Source organism: Protopterus annectens, chromosome 5.part1 (assembly GCF_019279795.1).
Source record: "Protopterus annectens isolate FY-2018-M chromosome 5.part1, PAN1.0, whole genome shotgun sequence".
Lineage (NCBI taxonomy): Eukaryota > Metazoa > Chordata > Ceratodontiformes > Protopteridae > Protopterus > Protopterus annectens.
The window spans coordinates 512,826,853-512,847,509 of NC_056736.1; the positions used below are offsets into that span (position 1 = coordinate 512,826,853).

The following is a 20,657-nucleotide window of genomic DNA, read 5'->3' on the forward strand; positions in this document are numbered from 1 at the left end:
AGCTGTTGCCTTCCTGTACATAAATTGTTGATTTATTATGTTCCTTGTCCTCCTGCTGCCACAGGGGATCACTTCAGCCAGGGGTAGTGGTATCAACAGAACAGAAGGCAACCTAGATGAATGGATGGGGGTTAATCACATAAGAATTCAGCCATTTCAGTGACAAAAAACTCGAACCACATTCAGAAGAATACAATCTCTCCTCTATATGTTTACAATTTGTTTGATATCACATTTCAGAACTAAATATTTCTTTAAATACCAGTAGTGTTAGTTCTTTAACTATATGCAGTGAGATATCATAAACCATCTTTGTCTGCACTGCAGTACAGTGTTTGTATTCTTTGAACCCTGAAAAAATACAAGTAGTCAGTTCCTTGACAGTGAGTGATAAAGCTCTGAGAAGACCTAGCTGACCGGGGTTTAGTTAACAGCTTGAACAATGCAAGGGATCAATGGAGAGAGGGAGAGGTGTGCTTACCTCTCTCTGGAGGAAAGGATGATTAATTATGCATTAAATCCTTGGAGAGAAGCTGGGATTACTGGAATTGCTGGTCTTCTAGAAGCAAGGCATCTAAAGGGTCCGTCTCTCAGAAGGTGTGGAAATATCCCTTACATACAGTATATCTAATCCTCATTATGCCTTTCAATATAACAAGTATGCAAAATTGGAACCACACACACACACACACACACACACACACACACACACACACACACACACACACACACACACACACAGATTTACCAAGCATGCTGATAGCACTGTTTCTACCCCTACAAAAAATGAATGAGTCATAGGGGCAGGGCAATATGCTGGCCAAAAGAGCAGATGGGACAAAGGCTTGATGGCCAGAAGAAAATGAGAAAAAAGTAACAAAGTAAAAAATGCAAGTTACTAGAAATTCAGTATTACAGCATTTTGTAACAGTAGAACAATTTCCCTCTTTGAATCACACTTAGTTCGTACATAAGCTTTAGACATAAATACTAACTATAAGCATGTTAAGTCCTTCAGTTAATGCACTACAGCTTTCATAGCTCAAATATTAAAAAAGAGAACTTCAGATACTATAAGGCTGAGGGGCGTGGCCAAGGATGAACACAGGATAGCAGCAGATCTCTTCAGCTCCACCAATTTCACTGCACTGACAGGAAATAATTACTTTAAAAATTAATTTATGAAGTAATTTTCTTTCTAAATATGTTTGGTTTATCTATTTCTTGAATTATATATAAAAAAAGAAAATTTTAATAATATTCCTGTCAGAAATCACCTTGGAAATTTTCCTGCCAGTTTCTCTGTTTGAAATGAGTTCCAGTAAGACAAATTCTCAAGATTCCAGCATCAAGAAAGAACTTCAGTCTCTGATATCTACAATCCAGCAACTTACTGCTAAGATGGATAAACTGGATACTAAAATTGATACCTTCATAGAAAAAACTACAAAACAAATAGACTTGTTACATATAGACTTGCAACAACAGAAGATCCAGATTACAGGCATAGAAGAGACTGTAAATGACATGGAAAATAGAATCCAAGAAGAGGAAATCAACATTGAGTTTTTGCTGAAACAAAATACACATCTACAAACAAAGCTTGATGACCTGGAAAATAGATCTAGGCGCAATAACATTAGGATTTTTGGACTGCCAGAAAATATTGAAGGTAACATTATTATTTCTTTTTTAACAACATGGCTCCCTTAAACTTTAGACTTACCAGAAGCATTTTCTTTTGGTATCGAAAGAGCCCATAGATCTATAGCTAATACTAACTCTAACAAAAAGTATCCTAGATCAGTTATAGTTAGATTTTTATCATCTTTTGATAAAGAGATGGTTCTTAAATCTGCTTGGGCTAAAGCTCCTGTTAAAATTAATGAGACAACTGTGCGTTTTGACAATGACTATTCTTCCTTGGTAATAACTAAAATATAAGTTTTTCTGCCATTAATAAGGGAGCTTAAGAAAGCACAGTTTAAAACCTACCTTCTGTTTCCTGCCAAGCTAAAAATCTTCCTTCCTGATGGTCTTAAAATTTTTGATGACTTAGACTCTGCATTGCTGTTTATCAAACAAAATAAGATTTTGGATAAAATAGAGGAAATGGAATGGGCTAGTCCTTCATTAAAGAGGTTGGCAACAGAAACGTTGTGGAAGACTTCGGAGAAGAAAAAGAGACTAAAAAACAAATGACTTGTTCTATGTTTTTTTCTTTTTTTTTTTCTCTCTTTATTTTTCTTCATTATTAATCTTTTCAAATATAGTTACTGCATTTTCAGAAAGCCACAAATATTCTGAAAAAGATTTAATCAAAGTTATTTTCAGTGTACAAAGAATTGTTTTTGTTTCATAATCAGTCAAAATATCTGAGGAACTAATAACAAGCTATCATTCAATATGTTTCTCTTTCTGACAAAGAGAACTAAGGTTAGTAACTTGATACATTTTTTTTTTTTTTTTTCTTTTTCTTCTTTTCCTTTATTTTAAATAATGACATTCTATTTAGATTATGCAGTGGGTAAGGGGTGGGGGAGGGCAGGGAGAGAAGTGTAATGAAAATATGATAAATGGAATAATAACTTATTTATTCCTTGTAAAAAAGTATATATGTTGTTTAAATGCTATTGCTAATTATACTTCCTTGATTATATTGCTTATGCTTGTTTACAAATAATTTGTCATGCTTTAATTAATAATAATTAGAACTAAATAATAGTAAATAGTATGTTTCATATCCATCTTTATTAATATAAACAGCAAGTAATATTCCACTGTAAATACTTTTTATAGCTTCCTTTTATATTTTTTTATCTTTTCTTTTACTCTCTTTTTATTTTCTACTCTCTTTTTTTCTTTTCTCTGTTCTCTCTCTTTATTTTCTTTCATATTAATATATTGACATGCTTTTGATCATACTGGTACAGTAAATAATAAGATTTGTATAAAAATTGAATTGGGGCATAAATAATTAGTTCTATTACATATTAATAACTGTGGGCTTAGTTTCACTTTCATAGAGGCTGTAATAACTTGTAAAATACTTTGCGAAGGTTTTGCTATGTTTAGCTTCATTTATACTGCTAAATGAATGTCAGTCACTTGTTTTTAACAAAATTCCCGCCAGAATGTTAAGGGAGACAATTTGGGATGTGGGTTACCTCGTGAACAGTGTCCTTGAGTTGTTTTAAAAGCTTCAACACTCAGAATCCACGCAGAGAAGCTGAAAGCAGTCAATTTGAACTTTGACCCCTGAATTCACACTGACACATCGCAGATTCATGAAGAACACTCTACCAGGAAGTAGAACTGCTGCAAATGTGACTCTGCGATGGAAAATAAACTCTATAACATTTAAATGTGAGTTATCTTTTATAACTACTTATTTATTCATGTTATAATTTATAAAATATGAAAGTTATAATGATTTTAAATGATTCAGTATCTCATAGTAAGCAAATGTGATATTTTAGAAGGCATAGAAAGTGAAACATTTATACAAGTGTTTTTGAAAGTTTACTTGACTGCAGCATACTAATGTATGTAAAAAACTTATGATTTAAACATATACATTGCTATAATTCATTTGATTTATCTGACTGACAAGCATAAATATCTTTATGACTCTATTTTGGAAGAAGTTGTCATGTGACATATTTTAAAGCAGCAGTTTAGATATACAAAATACAGATGGCTTTCTTCACAATAATGCTAGTGTTTATGAGAATTTACATAGCTATGCAGTATGATTTATAACAATTTCTATAAATATAATATTTTATTTTATTGGCAATAATAAGTATGAGAAAAAAGCTCTGATACAAGTAATTTAAAGTCTTTTGGAAGCTGTTAACTGCATTTATATGACAGAAAATAGGTACATCTTAATATATGTAATGTCTGAACCATAATAGCCAAAGTTATTGATTTAAATGAACATTAGAACTTATTTTTACAAACTTTGAATAAATTAATATGTAGATATGCCCTCCTTTTTCTTTTTTTTTTTTTCTTTTTTTTTTCTTTCTCTCCCTCTCTCACGTCTTTTACTTCTTTCTCTCTTCTTGGTTCCTAATATCAAGTTTATTTGAATGCTATTTGAATATAAATGTATTATATTAAATAGATGTACATAGCAGTATGAATAGTTTTTAAAAGTTTCTCTTAGTTTATATGATGCTGATTTTTCAAATGTGTAGTTTTGTCTTACCAGATAATCTAATTGAAAGTTGTTAATTTAAGTTAATAATAACTAGTATTAAATTGATAAGGTGGCAGCTGAGGTACTGCTGCTTAGGGTAGGGGGTTAACTTGAGTAGTATGTACTACTCTAAGTTGGAGTTTTTAACTCCAGGCTGGGTGCAAGGTTTAATCCTTACATTATTTTCTTTTGTTCACTGTTGTATGTATATAGTTCTGACATCCACAATACATTTTGTAAGCTCATTGTCACTACAAACAAAATTAAATCTTATACAAAATCCCATAAGAGATTCAATAAATACAGCTATATCTAAAGGTACACCTAAAGGAGGAGGTATAATATTACTTATTTTGTTAATTGTTATTTTGATTATAAGTTTTATATGTTTTAAAAATGCCAAATGACTTCTCTAAAAGGAATTTCTTTAAACATTAATGGACTGAATAATCCATGTAAAAGGGCAAGCCTAATAAGATACATTAATTTACATAAGGCTAACTTAGTCTTCCTTCAAGAAACACATCTCCTGAAAAAAGATATTGATAAATTAGCCACAAACAAATATACAGTATTGGTTAGTTCAGAGCACACTCAGAAAAAAAGAGGTGTGGCTATTTTATGGAATAAAAGTATGCCCATTCCTAAAACTATTAAGTCTTATCAAGATGATAAAGGAATGTTTTGTATGGTTACAATACAAATTAATGGGAAGACTTATACATTAATCAATGTATATTGGATACCTGGAATTGGTATTAATACAGTGAAATACCATCTTGATAAGATCATATCATTCTCTATAGGAGATATTATTTTAGCTGGTGACTTTAATTGTATCCTACATGAAAATGATACTACTACTATAGGAAAAAGGAAAATTACATCTAATGCAAAACATTTAAAGGATTTTGTTAATTCTTATCATTTAAATGATATTAATAATCAGATAGACTCAAAATCATTACCATACACCTTTTTTCTAACAGATACAAAACTTATTCAAAAATAGATAGAGTCTTTATTTCTAACCAGATGGTAACAGAATTAATTAACTCTAAAATCATTTCATGTCCTATATCTGATCATAATTCAATTGTTTTGAGTTCATGATAAAAATACTTACAATGTTCAGATCAAAAGGATACCAGCATACTTAACTCAACTAAAAGACTATAAAGAATATATACTTTCAGAAGTACAACATTTTCTAGACATAAATAATACTCCTGAAGTCTCCATTGTTTATGTTTGGGATGCTTTAAAATCATATCTATATGGACAAAGTATCAGATGGTATAATAATAAAAGGAAATCTTGTGATAAGGAATTGTTAGATATTCAAAGTAAATTAGACTCTTATAAACATAATAATAAAGAAAAAATTATGGATAAGAAAGTCATTGAAGAAATAAACAAACTAAATGAGAAATACAAAGAAATTTTAACTCATAAAGTTAAAATAACTTTAGAGAAATACAAGTTTTTGTCTTACTCAATAAGCCCCAAATACTTACATAGACTTAAAAACAAAACAAAAAGGTTGAATAAGCAAAATCATATCAAAGAAATTTTCTCTCTAAGGAAAAAGAAGAATGTTTCTAGTCTATCAGAAATACTAGATGAATTTAGAAATCACTTTCACAAAATTAATCATAATAACATTAACATGGAACCTAAAGATAAAATACAGGAATTTATAACTACAAACATGAATAAAAAACTTAATAAACAACAGATTAAACTATTGGATAAAAGTATTTCATATACAGAGGTTGTTACACAAATAAAATGATTAATATTCAATGAAGAAAAAACTAAAATACTACCTATATATACATGAAAAAATGTTCTCATTAGTGATTTTATTAAATATGTACCCAATTCAGGTCAGATAACTTATCTAGGTATAATATTAACTAAAGATATTAAATCTATTATACATAATAATTATAATACTTGTCTTCTTAATATACAAAATCTTTTCAATACCTGGAATAATATGTTTTTTACTATGGAAGAGAGACTTACAATTATTAAAATGATAATATTCCCCAAGATATTATACTTAATACAATCAATAATACTTCCACCTACAAAAATAATTATCAAAAAATGAAATGCACTAATGTTAAATTTCCTATGGGCACCTAATAGACCTAGGATTGCATTAAAGAAACATACTAATAGCTGGTCTCAAGGGGGTATTTCTTTTACAGACTTTAACTTATATACTATCTCTTCTATTGTAAAAGTTATTACTTTGTTAATAGATCAGTCATATGTTGCAAAATGGAAAGATTACTGGGAGTTAATTGGTATTCACTTCATGAAAATCTCCTTAACACATAAAAATATGATTGTAAATAACTCCATGCTAAGGTTACTAAAATAATTTTGTACTTCACCTATTACACCTAAATATATAGTTAGTTACCCATTAAACATTATTATTAGTTATCGTAATTTTATATTCATGCATCCTAAGTATAAGGAATGGAATTTTATTATATTCCCTATAATGTATACTCGAGGTATGCTTTTGTCATCCACTTCTGAAGGAACTCATTTGGCTACAGATAATGATCTAAAGTACTGGTATCAGTTGCTATCTGATAATAAAGTTAAAAATCTAGATTTCTTAAAACAAGAATTTGATCTAAGAGAAACTTGTTGGTTAGAAGTTCAGACCTTTAGACAACATCTCATTGATAAAATTGATCTAATGTCTATAACAGTTAAAGAATCTATCCCAACACTAATTGATTACTTGATATTAAATTTACAACAAAAAGTTTCTGATAAAGGTAAGCTTTCATACATACATAAAATTATCAGACAAGAAACTTTTTACAGTGTAGATACCTACTGGAATTATTTCACTTCCATTAATGGTGACCCACCAAATCAACAATATAAACAATATATTTTGGAATCTGCCTACAAAACTACGTCTTCCATTGTCTGGAGACTTTTTACATGGAAATGTTTACATAGATCCTTTTATACACCTTTGATGATGAATAAAATAAATAATAAAGATAATCTATGTAAAAGATGTAATGTAGAAATTAATGCTGACTGGGCTCATATGTTTTATGACTGTATAAAATTGAAAGAATATTGGAAGTCAATTAATGAATTTTTGCAGGCTCTCTTTACAGATAATTTCATTATTTCTAAATCTCTTATATTATTCAACACACCTGCACCTCAAAGTGTTAAAAAGGTTAAGCTTCCCTTGTTATGGTCTATTCTAGCAGTGGCTAGAAAAATAATAACCAGAAATTGGATTTCAGATACACCTCCTTCGTTCAATGAATTTAAAAATGTTATGACTATAGTGCGCCATATGGAATTGATGACAATAAAATCAAGAACTACTAGAAAAACATCTTATTATATTGTATGGGATAATTTACAAAACTTGTTAAAAAAATCTTGATCTGATTGTAGTGGATGTCTTTGTAAATACTTTGGTTATTTTGTTGAATGTTATAATCATATCTATTTTAATTACTTGTATAAAATTGTTATGATATTTCTCATGTATGTTAAAAACAATAAACGTGTTTTAAAAAAACAAGATACTATAAGGCTAATTCAAACAGCATCAAAAGCAATGAAAAACTATTTGAAGAAAATAGAATATCCAAAACTACAACTGTTTTTATTGCAGATTTAAAAAGTACACATGCTTTTGTGCACAAAGATTTGTGAAAGCATGTGTTCATTTACATATTCAATAACAACAGCTGTGATTTTAGATGTTCTGTCTTCTTTACACAGTTCAGATATTACAGTATAACTATAACTGAAATAAATCCTACCGCCAGTATACAAACCACTTTGTTTATACACATTTACAAAGAAAACAAAATTCATTCTATATTTTTAGACAGACTGCAAGGTTAGGATGGGTCACTGCTACATATTCAACTTGCCGCTGGCCTTAACTATTATGACATTGCATGTGGTATAATTCTGCCATCTGAAGGAATGATGGGAACTTAGGGAAAGCAGTTCAACACTAAAGAATTTACTGCCAAGAAAACATAAGAGGAACATCATAAGATTATTAGAAATGTAGAAACAAATTAGTTTTATTATCTTTTCTATCTAGTTATATACTGTAAGTTATGAATAAAGGCATAAACTTGAAAAGATAAATGCATAAAGAAAGCTTTTATACATCATACCTAAATGCAGCAGTTTCCTAACACATTCTGTCCTCTGGAAGACACATGCCACATAAAGAGGTGTGCCGTAATGGGCTGCTTCTTGGTCAATGTTTACACCATTATTTAAGAGAATTTCCATACACTCTCTGTGACCTGAAAAATAAAATATATACTTCTCAGACATATCAACACAGCAGTTTTAATGATCACTATAAATTACTATTTACTGATTTAAAACATAAATTAAAGTGTTACGACTGAGCTTGCCAGTGTATAAGCAAATGGATAAGATTATTACATTTCAGTTATATAAATAAAGATGAATGCCTGGCATCTAAGGATCTCTGCTGCCCAATAACAGCATTTGTATTCTAGAATGCCCCATACAGTGTAATTATTATTATAAGTTCTGGATGTCTATGGACATTTGTTGTTAATCAACTTTTTAAGGGGAACCATTCCTTTTTCCAATAGAAATGCTTAAATCAGAGAAATTCAAGCAGAGTATCTAAAAAAATTCTTTCCTACTTCAAGTCAACAAAGAAGGGAAAAGGAGAAAGACAAATATCTGCTTGCTTTTCACAAAAAAAATTGCATTTCTCTGACTATTGGAACCTTAGAATTGACTATAGTGAGTACCAAGGATGAGGGGGCTCAGTCCTCAACATAGGGTGAGAGATGCCATGTCTAAAAAAATGCAATTTCATTCAGTCAAATGAAGTGGATCAACTTGCACGTGTGTACAAACTGACATGATACAGGAAATAAGATATACTCATTGTGAAAGGGGCATATATCCACACACTGCAGTCTCTACAATGAATTACTGACATTTCAAAGTCTGTAAAGTATTAAAAATATCACAATTGTGCTTACAAAAGTACACTTAGTTTCCTGATGTCTAAGCTGCATGCTCAAGAGAATACGTGACAAAACGAAAGTGCTACTTTTCAAAAAGTAATCCAGGATTTTATTTAGATCATATAGAAATTCTAACCAATCAGCATCTTGACATTAGTGATTGGCATGCATTATTCATAAGTCAGCTGTTCAGAATACTAGAGCAGATAAAATCGCACATCTCTTTAGCTAGCTATTTACAATATTTTCATGTTAGTCAATGCAACACAGACTTTCAGGAGCAAAAGCACATCTCCTTCTTCATCCACACCAACCAAGGGTATTCAGCCCAAGGGTATATTAAAGCCTCCATCCCACCACTAACTCCAAATGAGATGTTGTTTACAAGAGAAAGTTACCGTGGCTGTAGTGTTCTTAATTACTTGTTACTGCCTAGTAGGTTTCCCCAACATCACATCACCCTCCCAACTTTTAAAACTGAAGATAAATTATCCATTGTCTCTTTGTAAGTAAATATCATTCAGTTTCATTCACCACAAAACAGATATAACATTGACTTTAAGAATTCCTTAAAATCTGTCTCCAGAAAAAGGCTGAGATAAAGAGTGGGATGTAATATACTATGTGGCGTATTACATTTATAAGGCATTGAACCTCAATGATGTCTGGAATGTCAAGGGTGCAATTCAGAGAGGAAATCAAAGTTTCACTACTGCACTGCTTTATTCACATATGAAGTCCAACAGAGTCCCTGTAAATGTGTCTACACTACAGATGCCTGAAAAGTTTCTGAGGTCAAAAGTCATCCACTTACAAATGTAACAATGACAGATGTATATGTGAATGCATGCGCAATGCAGATGTGACATCACAGCTGGGACACATAGTGAGGGTAACGAGTTAGAACACTGTAGCTCCAGATATTGTTCACTGTTAATATATATTTATTTTACTTTGTTTATGACAGTTTTAAATGTATTTATTAGGCAACAGAGTTGATTAAGTCAGCGTCAGCTATATGTGCAGTCCACACAGATGGTACAATAAGTATCATTAGTGACTTGGCATTATGCCTGCACCATAATGTTACTTTATTGACATCTTTTAGACAGGAGTAACTAAAACAGGTGAGCAGTAGTCAGACTAAAGGACTTAATAGAAAGAAGAGTGACAAACTTAGCAAGGACTGGCAACTGTTCTGTTCTCATTGTTGATGTAAGAGATGGCTGTGAGCAGAGCTGAAAGATGGGACTGCAGGGTAGCCACTGGGTTGACAGAAGGCTAAGAGAAGGAAGAAAGTTGAGATGGCAGGCATTTTTGGCCTCTTGCCAGTGTATTGCAGTTGATAGTTCCTGGATATCTGGTGCCACTAAAATGTTAAGGTTAGGCACCCACCATAAATTCAGAAAACAAGTAAACTAGTCAGTGTCAATGGTATGGAGGGACAATGTATTGGCTTTGGACCAGGTGACTTAAGTTTGATTAGCACATGGGGTGGGTAGTGACAGGAATGGGAGGGAAAGATGGGCATGCCAATCCTGGGGGGGGTAGTCAGCTATGTACTGCATAGATCCCTTCGGAAAAAGGGATGAGATGCAAACACATAGCCTTATGGTGGATATTAAGCTCAGTAAGCAACCAATAGGTGATAGCCTTCATAGTGAGTGTGTGGGAGCATGCACCCATGAAGATAAGGCTTTGTGAGTCTCTGTGGTGATATAGAATGTCTGTGCCCCTGCCCAGGGGGTGGGACTAGATCATAACATATACCTTCAATGGCACAAACCAAATCATGGTTGCCTAAATGATGCCCCACCCCTCATCAGCTCCTACGCAGTGTTGGGTGAGATCCCTGGGTAAATGGATCACTATGTTTGATCAGGTGAAGGCATGATGGTCAGCAGGCATAAGGATTAAAACAACATTAAAAAATTAATGAAGCATTTTACTATATACTGATGAAAACTAAAAATAATGGAATGCAAATGTGTCCTGACTTATTAACTGTCCAAATTAAGTTGGGACAGTGGGATCTTTTATACATTTGAATTCTGTCTTTCATAATTATTTGCTAAACTGACACTAACTATCATATACGAGAGTAAAATGAAGAGGAGAAGTATTGTGTGAAGTGTTGCTTTTAAACTGTGTTCTCATCTCAAGTAACATAACTTTGTCTTTTTTGGTTTTCTTTTTTGATACAGGTGCTATCAGGGTCTAGATTTGTTGGCTAAGACTAAACTTGTCACTCAAAATGTTTTTTTTATGTCAGCTGCATTTAAGACTGAACTGAAATACATGTATCTTTATAAACTGCAATAATCATAGATTAAATTTTCACAACCATTGAACTACTGGTGCTAGAAAACTGTTGTCAAAATGTCATTATGAAAGTTTGGTGAAATATCGTACTTGAAGGAAAGTGTATTTTAGATGCTGGTGCAATTTCTGATTAATAATAATGACTTCTTTTTACTGCAGGTAATAGCTAACAGTCCCAGGACCTAGAAAGCACAGTTGCACATTCTCTAAACCAATTCTTTTACAAAAGATTATTTATATAATAGTGCAAGTAAAAAATATGTTGGATAATATATTATGCCTCTGCCAGTAGCATAGAGGAGTAAATTCCTGACTGCTGCTCAGGTAACACAAGCTCAGTTAGCTTCTTGGGTGCTTGACTTTACAAGAACTGCAAACCTCTCAACTGTACAGATTTCAAAAGAATTTGCAGATTTTTTTGCCTCATATTTTTGGTCAATTCCTCATAAAAATTGTGTTTTTTGATAAAGCACTGGGATGACTTAAGGATTAAAGTCAATAAATCATGACAGTCATTTGAGTTTCAGACTTCATATCCTTCAGAAAAATGTATGGTAACACAAATCTTGTTATTCTATCAACTTTCTAAGGTTATAAGACCAATATTTAACATGTGTCCCTATTTTTGGGCCTTTGTCCCCCAATTTTGTCAGGCTTTGTCCAGATTTCTTGCAGTAAGAGGGTGAGAGGTAAGACAAGAAGGGATGACAGACATACTCATCCTGGGAAGGTAGGCATGCCCATCCTGGGAGGGTAGGAGTGCTCATCCTGGGAGGGTGGGGGTGTCCATCTTGGGGAGGGAGGACATGCATGTGGATGTACTTCAGAGTTGACTCCTAATAAAGGATGTGTCATCAAGGGGCAGTGCCATGGCTGAGTCTCCATGGAGGCAAGACAATACACCAGCAAGACCATTCATTACATGTCTTTCCCTAAGATGTCAACAGGCACATGCCAGGGATTGGGAGCATAAACATATAAAAAAAATATTCCCTAGCAGCAGTGTGGTGCCTCAGTCTCCTCAGTGGCCTTGAACATAGGTCAGACAGAGTCCAGGAGAGGTTAGTCAGGATAAGTAGACTTGGTGAGTAAGGACAGGCCTCTGGAAACAACAGTAAAGTAGATCAGCTGTGGGAACACAAACAATGCATGGTATGCAGATTACACCACAAGGCCATAAATGACTGTTAATTGGTCAGTTGGTTTAATTATTCATGTGCAAGGGGAACTGTCCAAAGATTCTAAAATACAAATATTGACAATGCTGTTTAATACTGGAAAAATTTGACATGACTAAGGCAACTACAATGTTGATTTTGATAACATTAAGCATGGAATTAGGTAAATGTAACAAACATATTGGTACACTGTTCTCAAAAAAGTTATTCTGTTTTTCCTATTATGAAATTTTATCTGCATTTCAACAGAGAAATAAGGTTCCTATATTTTACAAAATTGCTGCAATATAAAGGAATATGTTGACTAATGACCGCTGCTTAGTAAATATCTGCATTTAACATAATTTGATGGTACTGATCTATTTCTATAGCAAATCTTTTTAGGGCAAATACAAATTTGTGATAGAGGTTGAGATTTAATGAGACTTTTATCTATGTTAATATAGTGTGTAGTTCCTCCTTGCAGATTAAGTAAGCAGTCCAAATAGTATAATTACAGTTTCTTAGTTTTGCATAAAGCTTTAATGTGTTGTATGGGCATCCCTTAGGTTCTTTGCAATCAAACAGATAATTCTGTAAATTGTGGAAACATGCCCCTTGTTTTACATGGAAGATTTCTATACAGGCTTAAGAGGTTGTTGAGATCAGTGTTATATGAGTAGAGATGGAAAGTATATGCTGAAGAAAAGGTCATAAATGGGTTGCATGAAAAGTGTGAGTACTTGATCTTAAATTGACTTACTTTAAAATACAGATTGGAGTCAAATATAGATGTGGTCACCAAAGAGTATAAACAGATCACAAACTCCAGAATGCTCAGCAGATAATTCAGTTATGACACCAGTAGTGTAGTATAATTCAGACAGAGTCAGAAGAAAAAAAAATGAAAATAAGTAATTAGTAGTTATGAAACAAGACTGATGAAATGTTTGCCTAGAAATTGAAACAATTTCATGGCACAGTCTAAAGTTAGACTTAAGTAAAGTATTCCATATCCATGTAATGCATTTAATGGGTGATCCTTTGGAGAAGGAGGGGAATATCGATGACATTTGAGTATTAAACATTTCTGACTTAAGTCTGAAAACAGGCAATCCTCACATATACATTTTGAAATATAAACTTATAGTGAGAACATTCTGGAGGTGGGTGAGATAGTTGACAACAAAGTAAAGAGTCATGTCATACTCGCAAATGATATGATAAGACAAGTAAAATGATGTACAGAACAAATTACCAATATTAGAGCAAGTAACAGGACAGAGAATCTTGGAAGATTAAAGTATGAAGTATTAAAAATGAAAAAAAATAAAATTGATAAATTAGATGAGGATTAAGTGAAATTATGCAAGGATATCTTAAAGTTGAAAATAGAGATCAAAGGTGAAATGATACTAGGACCAAGAAAAGTAAAAGAAATTAACTGGCCAAAATGAAAAGAGAAATAAGAGAAAGAAAGGAAGAACACAGATCAAGAAGGGGCGATGGAACACAAAGGTAGGGTTGTAGATATAAAACAAGAATCAAATGTACTGAAGCAAAAAGTAATGATGGGAAAAAAGAACTGTGATTTATTAATAGAAGCAAGATGAGTTATAAAGAGAAAAGTATCAAAAGAAGTAAAAAAAAACATACTTCACAAAGGGAAATAAATTATGAATGCAAAGCAGATAAGGGAATTGATGAGAAGGAAGATGCCGAGAGGGAGTAGTCAAAATCCATCAAAGCATAAGAGAATTTTCAGATAGTAGTAGGGAATTTTAGGAAGGGGGTGAGAGACTGGGTCGTTACATAGGAGATAAATATAAAGATGTGAATAATAAAAGAACAGGAAGAAGAAATCATAAATGGCAAACGTCAACATCTACACATACTCCTGGAATATGTGAAGAAAAAACTACATGCAAAATTTATGCTGGGGTATTTAGTGGACAACCACATAACAGAGAAATGGACATGTATGAAAGGGAAAGAAAATACACAAATTAATAGAAGTGCTAAAACAAGTTATGAAGAGAAAATAACAGGATATGGAACCATGAAGAAAATCCTATTTTTTTAATCGGATTAGTCATGTTCTGGGAAGTCAGATATAATAGAGATTAAGTAATATGTAATGGTGGATTTTCCAGTTTATTTTGCAAACTCTGCTGAAGAATGTGTTAATACACACAGAAGCCTTGAATTTGTATGGTTAAGATGTATGAAATAAAAAGACTGTTACAGAAAAATGGAGCAAGATTATGGCATCAGCACATACCTGCCAACTGTCCAGAATTTTACAGAATGTCCATACTATTGTTTTATATTTTTTTGTCTGTTTCTCATAGAATGTGTGGATTTCTATCAAATCATTGAAGACTGAAGTCACTAAAAAGTGACAGACATTTGAATTTCAGACTTTATAGCCTTAAAATGTATGATAATACAAAACCTATTATTTTATCAACTTTCTCAGTTTATGAGACCAATATTTAATACCTGTCCCTGAATCTGGGCCTTTCTCTTGCCATTATTTTTGGCTTTGTCCTAAATTCCCGGTGTAAGAGGTTGAGAGGTATGCATCTTCAGTTTGGAAAGAGAAAGAGGTCACATCATCTTCTTCACTGAATATAACTTTCTTAAAGATTGTGATACCAACAATACTAAATAAAGCTTTACACATGCTCTTTGGAGCAGTTACAGGGATGCAAGTAAAATACTACTATACTAGGTAGATAAACAGTGCCTAGAATAACCTCACAATTTGACTTATGGGTGCCCCACTGTATGATGTAATAAAGAAAACTACAATAAAGTTATTTGGCTTGAATATACACTAATTAGGACAGGCAGAAATCGAAACAGAAAGAGTGGTGACTAAAATCAGAAGTGATTCCCCTTGATTTGAATACAGCAAGACATAGAAAGATAACACTTTTACCGTGGAACATGCTTGCTTTGGCAAAGGAATCAGAATAAGAGAATTAAGATGATTCACTCAAGTGGAAGATATAATAAATATACAGGAAACATGGATAGAGGAGTTTAATGAACCCACAATTCAAAATGTTGCTGCCCTTTTGCTCATACAGTCAAAAGTAGTAATTATGGATATCCAAAAGGGGAGTTAATTACAACAGCTACAGTTAGTTTAGGCCTGGAAATTATCATGATCTATCAGGCAGAACATGTTGTTAATCAATTGCAAGAATAGAGATTTTTCTATGGAAAGATTTAAATAATTGTGTAAAAATGACTCAGAAAGAAGGGAAGAATATCATAATACAAAGAGACTTAATGCAAGAACAGGTACATTTATTAATTATAAGAAGTATGCAAATGGTGAAAAGGATCTCAGTTCTAGAGATTCATTAGACATCAAGCTGAATGCACAAAGAAAAAAAATCTGTGAATTAGCCATCTTGTATAGCTGTGCTAAGAATCATTCTAGCATAGGATATAATTTCTTGACTCAATAGAGAATGTCTAAATACCTCTCAACTGTCCAGATTTTTCGCAAAATGTCCAGATTTTTGCCTCATATATTTGGTCTATTCCTCATAAAATTTGTGGTTTTCTGGCAAATTACTGAGGACTGAAGTCACTAAATAATGACACACATTTGAATTTCAGAGTTCAAATCCTTCAGTAAATGTATGTTAACTGAAACCTTTTTACTCTAGCAACTTTCTAATTTTATAAGAGCAATATTTAAAATATATCCCTATTTTGGTCCTTTGTCCAGATTTCTTACACTACGAGTTTGAGTGGTATGAGTGTCTACAATAAATTATTGAATAGTATCTGTTCATTTAATAACAAAGTGTGACTTAGACAATGTGTGGAGACCTGAAAGTTATCATTTCTCTACTGCAAAAAGTATGGTTTGAGATAGGCAGGTGAACACTGATAAGCTATCTGTACAAATGAATGAACAAAGTTTGAAAAGCTTGAAGACTTGGATTTAGTGAACACAGCATAGTAGCTAAAAGTGTATACAAACAAATTAATTTAAGGTAAAGAGAGAATGTGAATCTGAGTAAAAAAGGGATTTGAAATATGAATACAGTTTCGATCAAGAGTGTCTGGAGAAAAATAAAGTGTATAATAAAAGAATATATGAATGGTTATATATTAGAACTAAAAGAACCTTGAAAAAGTGAAGCAAGCCAGAAAAAGTGTACAGACCAAAAGTGAAGTCCAAAAAGCTTTTTTTGCAAAGGACAGGTCAGAAAGAATGCTGGTAGCTGCAAAAATGGGAGAAAAAAGTGGCCATTTTGGAATACATAAATCTTTAGTGGAACAAATTCTGGCGACTGGTATTTAGAAGGGTCAGTTGGGAGAGACCACCATAGTACAACATTTTACAATAAAGATCAAAAGAAGATATACATTCTTCCAGGACAGAACTAAGCAATCAATTGCTTATGTTATGCATCTAGAACTATACCTGACAACAAAGAAGAAAAGGTAAGTATATTGAAAAGGGAAACTTCTTCAGGGTCCACTAGCATATCTAACGAGCTAAATCTGAAGGACAGGGCCAAAATATTAGATGTGCAGTTTAAAAAATTGCTTAAGGTACAGGAAATGTCCCTCTTCATGGAAGGGTAAAATAAACATCTCCATCTATAAAAAAGTAGCATGGATAATCCCAGCATGTTTAGACCAAAGCCTCTAAAAGACACTTTATGCTTTTCTACTGGAACTGAAAGTTCAGTTAGGACCTTACACCAAATGTAATGTGTTTATTTAATCAACAGAATGCAAATAGGTGCAGTTTTTTTTAATAAATGAGTGCACAAGGCTATGCAAACAAATATTATATTTGATTCTTAGAGACTTACAGCATTTAATTATTTACATTGGACCCAATTAAGGATAACAATGAAAAACATTGGTTTTCAGGACAATTAGTTAGATTCTATTTGAAATATATATACGCCACATAGACACTAGCAAAGATCTCTCAAAAAATGTTATCTGACTACAAAATTTGAAGTAAATAAAGGCATGTTAGCCATATGTCTGTTTCTAACTTATATAGATGAGATTTTCAAATGAATTATTGAAGACTGGTAAAGATTCACTCAAAATGGGTAATGTATGGTATCCTGCTGTTTAGTTCACATATGCTTTTGTGATAATGTCAATATCACAGGAGACCCTGAGAAAATGTAGCTGCTTAGAAGAATGTTAACCTATGATCTATCTACCTGTGTTTCCAAATGAAAACTATTGTGTATAACTTAGGAAGAAAAATAAGGATACAAATTAGGATAAGAGGGCAAAAGTTTAGAATTAGTTCAATGATGCTGCAGTAGTAATGGTGCAACAGGTAGAACACTCACTTTTGCTGCTGGAAGACCAGAAGATAATCGGTTCTATCCCCACTCTAGGTGATGGGATTACTGCAATGCATCATTAAGAGTTGCTGCACTACTTCACTGCAATGCAGTATTAAGGGGTACTGCACTCCTGAGTGTGTCATCCTTTAGATGAGATATTAAACTGACATCTCAACTACTTCAGCTGGTAGTAGCCTATGTTGGTGTAAAAGATCCTACAGCACCTATCAAAAAAAGAGTAGGCATCCGTAATTTTTAAATAATACTACATATTTACATTCCATATACATAATTTACACTATATACAATATATACATTATTTACAATTTCTATACAAAGCAAAATGACTTCATCTTACTATCTCTTAAAAACAAAAAAAAATGATCATGTCATGCTATCTGACCCCTATTCCAACTTCCATAACCAAAACCTTATTTAATATTGTAGCTAAATCGCACCTTTCATTAAACATAATTTCCTTTGCTCTTTGATTCCAAATCAACCATATTATACAAAACATCTTTTATCAATTCTTTTTACATAATTTTTACTTTTGTTCTTATAATATCCACATTCAGTCATGTCCTTATTTACTTTATTTACTCTGTGAAACCCTCCAAATATTTCCAATCTATTATCTTCTTCAATAAAATTTTAATTCTTCTACAACATAAAAAACATGTTCACCAGTTTTAAATTCATTACAATAAAGGCAATTTATATTATTTCTACTTTTGTAGGGCAAAGTCACCTTCACTGGTAATTTTTGTATTGTCAGCATCCATAGGAAATCTTGACACTCCAACATATTTTTCATCGTCCTATTCTTGCTTTAACATCACATTTTTTCTTTATGCAACTCTTTCCATTGACATATATGAAAATACTTTTCCATAATATTATACCATTGTTTCCTCTTGTTATCAATTAATCTTGTTAATATTTATTTTCCAAAATATAATTTTATCTTGATAATTTTTTATTTTATTATTAGGACATGCTCTTTTTCTTTTAAAATTCAAAAGATTCATCTACTCCATTTTATATTTATTCTCTATCCTTTAAACAATGTCATAATATATTCTTTTACAATTTCCACTGTTTTCTCTTGTGCATTATATATTGCACCTAACATGTCTCATTTCTCTTATAATACTATTATTCTCTTTAATTATTTTACTCAAATATGGTGCAATTTCCTTTTTCCCCTGCAAAAATATCTTTGCTTATATAATAGATGTTCTATTTTTGTCTTATTTAAATCATATAACTATTGTTCTTTTATATAAAAAACTTTCATTATTTGTTCTAAACTATAAATAATATCATTACTTATTTCTTATACTTTATTTTTTCTCCTTTTAGTTTTTATTTATCCCATATTAAATAACTCTTTTTATATTTCTGTTTAAAACACAACCACCATTCAGACCAGTCCTTATAAAAGTCTGTTATTTCCACATGATCTTGCCATAACTTCAATATATCAATGTTCCCTTTATTGCCCCATTTCACCCCATTTATTCTTTTTAAATTCTTCCCTATTCTTATATACTCAGAATTTCCTTTTAACACAATCCAAATTGCCCAATAATTTAAAAACCCTGTCATCAGAATATATTCTTCTACTATTAATAAACCTATTGAAATTAAAAAATAGTCTATTTTAGTTCTCTTTTCTTCTCTACTGTATGCATACATACTTTTTTCCAAATTCTTAATTTCCATATTTTATAATATTTAACTACTTCAACATCATAGGCTTTAATTTTCTACTGTCTTAAATTACAATTAAAATCTCCTACTACAATTATTTCCATAGTTATAGCCAGATATTGAATAATGTTTCTAAACATCTCTTCTCTCTCTCTCACTTGCAATAATTCTAAAAATTTGATCTTTCCATCTTACATCAAGAATTGTTCTACCCACTATAACAAATGTAATATCTAGAATTTTTGTTGCATCTTTATATAGAATGAGTATACCAGAATACGTTTCTCTCCCTAAATTCCAAATCACATTTTTCCAACCACACTTCAGTTTGACATCTCTCTTCTTGTGTTAAAAATCTAATGACTTCTAATATTATAATATTACTTTCCTGCTTTTTACACCACTTAAAAATCCCTATTTTTCTTACTAGCTTTTTTAAAATATTAACATTAATGCTAAGACTTTTCAAGTAATATTATCTTACTGCAACCGTATTCATCATTTCCCTTTCTTTTTTCTTTCTTAAACCCTTCTGTAATTTTTCTTTTCTCTCTCACACACTTTTACCAATAGAATTTATTTTTTGTTTAACTAAATTCCATTTCAACTCTGTCACTTAACTCTGACTCTTCTTCCTCACCTTTATCTATATTAAATCCTTCATTCTTTTTTTTGTGATTCTTTCCCTCTACCTAATGTACTTGTTTTTTCTTGTTCTATTTGCATCTCCATCATTTCAAATTCTTTAGCTACATGTTCATTTTCTTGACTTTGATCTACTAAAGTCTCTACTATTTTTGACTCTATCTCACATATGTTTTCTTCACATTCTACCACGTAATGCCCCTTTTATTACATTTAT

General features: G+C 31.8%; 1 protein-coding gene across 3 annotated transcripts in view; it reads right to left on the reverse strand.

The window, feature by feature from the left end:
• Positions 1–20,657, reverse strand: part of LOC122803493 (ankyrin repeat and SOCS box protein 11-like) — a 279,636-nt gene that overhangs the window by 20,180 nt on the left and 238,799 nt on the right. For all 3 annotated transcript variants that reach the window (XM_044073127.1, XM_044073128.1, XM_044073129.1), the window contains exon 5: positions 8,407–8,541. In XM_044073127.1, coding sequence (XP_043929062.1) covers positions 8,407–8,541 — 135 coding nt within the window. The remainder of the gene's footprint in view (positions 1–8,406; positions 8,542–20,657) is intronic.